Source organism: Glycine soja, chromosome 3 (genome assembly GCF_004193775.1).
Source record: "Glycine soja cultivar W05 chromosome 3, ASM419377v2, whole genome shotgun sequence".
NCBI lineage: Eukaryota > Viridiplantae > Streptophyta > Magnoliopsida > Fabales > Fabaceae > Glycine > Glycine soja.
The window spans coordinates 42,427,010-42,433,300 of record NC_041004.1 but is presented as its reverse complement, the minus strand read 5'-3'; the positions used below and the strand labels follow the sequence as shown (position 1 = coordinate 42,433,300).

Here is a 6,291-nt window from a genome sequence, read left to right as displayed (position 1 = left end):
AGAATGGTATTTTCTTTTTCTAAAGAAATCAATATTGTTTTAAAAATTGTCAATTTTTTTAATTTTAAAATTCAAACTAATCCAATTTTCTATTGACATTTTTTATTTTTATTTTATTAAATTAAAAATTGACTATAAACCAAAATTTTAAAATAACTATTATGAAATTCATATTTGTTGATGATTGTATTGGATAAAGTAGATTTTTTTAACCCTTTTAAGGATGAACATAGTAAACTAATTATTGTTATTTAAAAATAACTATATCTTTTTAAATTTGAGATTTCATATTATCCCATTATTTTCTTAGTTTTTTTAAAATAAATCAGTATTACCTACTTATTTTCATTTCTTTTTGTTTTTAAAATCAGTATTACTTACATAATGTCTACGCCAATTAATCCGGTAGTCGTCGCTGTAATATGTCTGCTAATAAATAATAAATCTGAATTTAAAGATGTTCCAATTAACCTCCTCTTGTATTAATTCCACACATCCAAGATGCCAGGAACGAATTGGGCCTCCTTATGTCCTGCACGGTTCACTTTGTCCAGCCCAACCAACTTGTCTTGAATATAAATAAAATCTCCAACTTCTGAACCAAGATTGAATAGAGCACAAGTGAATAAGACTTCAATTCTACCTTGGAAATGATATGATATGACATGTTCGGGATCAACCATTTTGTAAAGCATGGCCATAATTACTCTGCTTCCACTTTTGGTCTTGCGAACTGGATGGAGCTCATCATCAAGTCTGTATTCAGTATTCACAAGATTTTAGTGTTTAAGCTCTCAACTCCCAAGCATGGTAAACCAGATTTGAAACTTCGTTTTTTTCTTTCTAGTAACTAGTAAAGTATCGTGAATAGGCACGGGTAAGTCAGAAAAAATATATTTACAGTATAGTTAAAGACATGTAGTTATACAGTTTTGTACAGTATTATCATATATTAAATTGGAAACTAATAAAATGAGAATAAAAATAAATATAAACAAAAAAAATTATGATAAACAAGTTGAAATTGATTTGAAGGTCAAATAAAATAAAACAGGTATTATATAATAAATTATCAATTAACAAAGTATTTAAATTTAGAAATATTATTTGTAGGAAAATTCCAACAACAATAGAAGTTGTCTATTTACAAAAATTAACATATGACACAATTACCTTCTACTCAATTTATAAACATACTCAAAATAAAACATAATTAACTTTAACTGTTAGATCAGGAAACTCAGATAATTTTCATGTTAAACTCCAAATTTTGTGATTTAAAAAAAGCTCTACATTCAGAACTATTTTTTGCTATCTTTCTCTAATCATTATAAATAATATGATATTCTGTAACATCTTCCAAAATCAAGTAACTGAACCTTTGCTCTTTCAAAAAATCGAGAAACAGAATTGTAGCAATAATTTTTTCTGATAATCTTATTGATGATTTTTCAATGAATTTTGTTATATATATATGTGTGTCCAGTTTTTTAGTGGGATGACAAAAAATACGTCAAACAATAAAAGTTGTGTTGTGAAAAATAGTGAGAAAAGTGCATTACAACTTACAAGTATTTCGGTTTAAATTAATTTGCATGTTTAGATCTTTAATTTACATATTTTGCTCTATTATGTCTGAGAAAATGATTCCACCCAACGGACAATAATGAAACGGACAAATCTCCTCTGCGAAACGAGATCCGACATTCTCTTAAATAATAACTCGAAGAAGAGCTTTCTGAGATCTAAAATGACTTTACCGTTGGTTTTAATGAGTCTACGTAATAAAGTATTGATACTTGTAAACTACAAGATCTAAAATGCCCTTGTATTTTATTTGAATTGAAAATATCGGTAAATTAGTTATAGACAAGATTTTACTTTTTACTTATATATTTATTCACTTTAAAGGAATTAAATTTAAAATTCTAAATTAAGATTTAAGTACAAGGAGATGGCTAATATCTATTTGTCGAATCATTGGTGAAACTTCACATATCCATTAATAGATACTAGTAATTGGTATAGATAAACATGGGGTGCTTTAAGCCAAACTTCAATATTGCCCCATTATTTCCTCCACGTACGTTAGACTGATAAAACTATGTGAAGTGGGTCGTTAGACGCATGAAGAATCTCCCAGAAAAATCTACTCAGTACTTAAAACTCAAAATATTAATGCTGGATGAAGTAGAGCATAAAAAGGGTCCCACAGACATACATATGATTTGATATTGGGTTATTTATGTTTCATTAGGCCTTGGTATTAGATATTGGACCTCGATCCCACTTTCCATAGGCCCACGTCTTCCTTGTGATGTGCCTAGGAGCACACTACCCACCTTCCAACATTTGAGCTATAGAGTTTCTCTCCTTTTCTTGGCCGTTTTTTACTCCTTTGTTTGAAAAAGAAATGGAGACTTGGTTGACCAAAAAAATATAAGTGGGTCAGAATTTCTACATATTTATATTTGATAGCCTAATACTATTCTTTGTCTTTGTAAACAATGGTCAAACTCACACACACCTCTTTATTCTTGAGTTCCTCATCCCGTTAAGTAAATCATTTTCATTTCACTCTGGTTCATCCCAATCCCATGGATCCACCTCAACAAAGTCAACATTTTGAAAATATGCACATTCTATGTCAAATGTCGTTAAACTCTTCAAGTGATATATATAGAGATAGATATTGAGATTTGAGACAAATACCATGTGATGTAAATAGCAAGACCCAATTGTAACAAGTGTAAGAAAAACATGTTTGGATTGAATGAAAAACAGCAAAGAATATAAATTGTAACAAGTGTGGAACTAAAAAGAAGCTAGTGATAGTGCAAGTTAAATTAGACTAGAGAAGGAACAACCAGTGTCCCAAAATACATGACAAACTACAGAATCAAACAACAAAAAGGGACTAAAACACGCTTTAGAACCCTACACTAAGGAACATGACAAATTAACAACGGACCACATGCACATCATGCTTGTTCTGTCCCTCTCTTCCTACAAATCAATAACAGAAACAAACCATCCCAAAACCCAAACCAACACTCCATTTTCAGCAACCTCAACGACACATAGGACACTGAATCAATCCATTCTCATTACACTGGCCACACCTCAGAGTCTTCTTGTGATTCTCATGATCCAAAACCTTACAACTTCCATTACACTCCACGCACATTACAAACCTCACACCACCACACCCTTCACACTCCCCCAAAGCCTTGTGGGGAATCCCTTCAAAGAGAACACCCAATTTTCCCTCTTCTTCCAACTTCACAATTTCCTCAGCACCCCCAACCAACCTTCCTTTCACGAACACAACCGGAACCTTAACTTGTTTGGTCCCCATCAGCTTCCGCAACTCCTCCTTAAACCCCGAATCCATTGACACGTCACGCTCCACCACGTGCACGCAATAGGACTCGACAATGGACCTTACCTTGTTGCACTCCTCAAACGTTTTTCTGATCCCCCGTAACGTGGTGGTGTAAATGACAACGCAGTTTTCTCCTCCAGGGGGCAATTTTTCCTCAAACGTCTTAATGAAAGTTTGTGAATCCAAAGGTTTTCTGACTCTTCGGGTCTTGGGGGTGGCCCACACCATTCTCTTGATCTGTTCTTCCTCTTCGGAGAGTTCCTTTTCGTAAGAGGCGAGAAGCTCTGGATCGAACAGAGGACTAGGACTCCTTCGCTTAATGTCGGTCCCGAAACTGTTCCTTCGAGCACGAATCGGAGACCCTTTTAGAGGAGAACAAAAATTGGAGGGTTTGAGAATACCCTTTGGGCTGAAATTGTAGTCCAAGCGTCTAACACCAGCATTGGGTGGTTGAACTTGAACTTTGTTCTCTTTCCCTGTGAACTTCCTGAGACTCTTGGGGGACCCGAATTGGTTAAGGAATTTGAAGGGGGTAATTTTGGGTTTTGGGTCGGTGGAGATGAATCCGCGAAGGAAAGGTGTGGACTTGGGGCTTTTCATGGGGTTATTTGAAATGGGCACTCCCTCTTCGAGACCCTCCATGAGTTCCCAAGCGTTGATGACTTCGGGTTCTTCGCGAATCCGAGGAGGGGATGTTTTGGATTCTTCTTCGACGGTGGGTTGAAGTTGAAGTTGCTCCTTCTCCTTGTCCAGCATTAGTGCTCCATAGGTGGAGGAAGTCAGGGATACCACGTGGTTCACGTAACCGCCGCCATTGGTGACAGTGACTTCTTCTTCTTCTTGCTTGAGGTCTTTCTTGATGTGTTTTGAGGAGACGCAGCCCATGAGTGAGTGAGTGAAGTTCTCTCTCTCTCTCTCTCTCTCTGAATGTTTTGTTAGTTTTAAGGTATTGGAGAAGACGAAAAGGTGAAGGCAACGGCTCTGGAAGTTTTCCCCCTTGTCCCAACCGTTACTTGTCTGCAACGGGCCCCAACGGTCAAAAATTCGAATATTGGCCATTTCTATTTGCACTCTCCTCTTCTACACATTCTGTCTATTTTTGTTTCGTTTTTTTTATATAAAAATATGATTTTTGAAAAATGGTTTTCAGAAATTAATTTTGATAAGATATTTTTAAGAATTTGTAGATTTCTCTAAAATCTCTAGATGAGTTCTGCTAACTAGTGCATTGGTTAATAAATTAATAAAAAATTTGTAGAAAATTGAGTTGGGATTGCATTGGAAATCACAGGGAGTGCATTGTTAGACCATCTTTATTGCTAGTTCTTAGCATGAGTTCTTAGGTGCAAGAATTGTTCTTCATAAGAACTACCACTAGAGCCAAACATATGTTCTCCGTGGTGTACGAAATGTAAAGACTTGTTTCTTTTCCAATAAAAAAATTGACTTTTATTGTCTCACTTTAACTTATTTAAGAGGAAAAATTAACCAATTAGTACACAACCCAAATTGAAGAAAATGAAAAGAGGAATTATACAATTCCAAACCAAAATCAAAATTACAAATTTTACATCAGTTAATCCTAAGAATAAATTAAAAAAAAAATTAAATTATAATTTTAATCTTTCTATCATTTTAAATCTACGATTTTGATTCCTCTATTTCTAAATAAAATATTTGGTCTTCCTATTTTAAAAAAATAAGCAATTTTGATTCTTTTGTTTGACCCATTAGTGATCATTCAAAGTCAAACGTTGACTTTGAGATGTGATATATTAATGTTGATGTAAAATTTATGTAAGATGTTGACAAAATGCTTATATGAAAAAAAATTAAATAAAATAAAAAATGTCGTAATAAGAATTAAAGACATAAATCCTTTATTCATAAATAAAATAATAGATCATAAAAAAAATATAAAGTAATTTTATATTTTAAAATTTGTTCAAATAAGTTATGGATAAAAAAAATTAATTGATATATATAAATATATAATTAAAATAATCAAAGCTGAAAGAGTAATAATTTTCCTAAGAATAAAAGAGTTAATTTTTAATTAAATGTGTGATCTCTTCATTATATTTTTAATTGTCCGAAAATTCAAACCTTAATTGTACTGAAAAGGAGGTTTTGGTAATAGTCTGTGTAACTCGCCCACATTGAGCATCCATTGGATTTGGAGCAAAATACGTGGGCCATTTGTTGGATGAGGATTGAATTTAAAAAGAAAAGGGTTCTCATTTTTAAATATTTTTAGAGCATCTTAAAGCGGGATTTCTTGAATTTGTGGTTCTCATCTTTTTATAACTTTTAAAATATCATGTTGTTATAAGAAATTCATATAATGAAATTTTTTTTTTAAGAAACTTATATTTTTATATTTTTTATTTTTACTTAATTATAATTTAATTATAGTATTATTATGTATAAGATAAATATTATTTTTTATTACCAAGAAATAGCTTTTTCAGAAGATATAAATTTTATTTTTAAAAAAATCTGATTGTGACATAAATTTACTTCAATGAAAAAAAACGACAAAAAAAATAATATTTTCACTAAAATCCTTAAAAAAAAAACCTTTCATTCGATATGCTTTTAGTCTAACTCGGACAAGGAAAATATAACTATTTGTGAGTTATGATACAAGGTTTTTTTAAAAAATATATAAACGGGCTCCTTAACCCAAATTGACTCAAGAGGAGGATTTGGAAGTCCCGCCATAACTACTATATGTTAAAAAGTTGTACAAAAAATAAAATAAAATAAACTGCTGAGCTATCCAACTTAAAATACAAGAACACCACAAATCTAAAAGGCTGACAATCTCCTATTCACACGGTCCTAATCCACTTTTTTTACAGTGTTTAGTTGCATGTTACACATATATTTTAAAGTTTTCAATT

General features: G+C 32.2%; 1 protein-coding gene across 1 annotated transcript; it reads right to left on the bottom strand.

The window, feature by feature from the left end:
• Nucleotides 1-2,750: 2,750 nt before the first annotated feature.
• Nucleotides 2,751-4,371, bottom strand: LOC114407211 (uncharacterized protein At5g39865-like). Its single transcript, XM_028370235.1, has one exon. The coding sequence runs from the start codon at nucleotides 4,268-4,270 to the stop codon at nucleotides 3,071-3,073; it is 1,200 nt and encodes a 399-aa protein (XP_028226036.1). The 5' UTR covers nucleotides 4,271-4,371; the 3' UTR covers nucleotides 2,751-3,070.
• Between the last annotated feature and the right edge of the window lie 1,920 nt (nucleotides 4,372-6,291).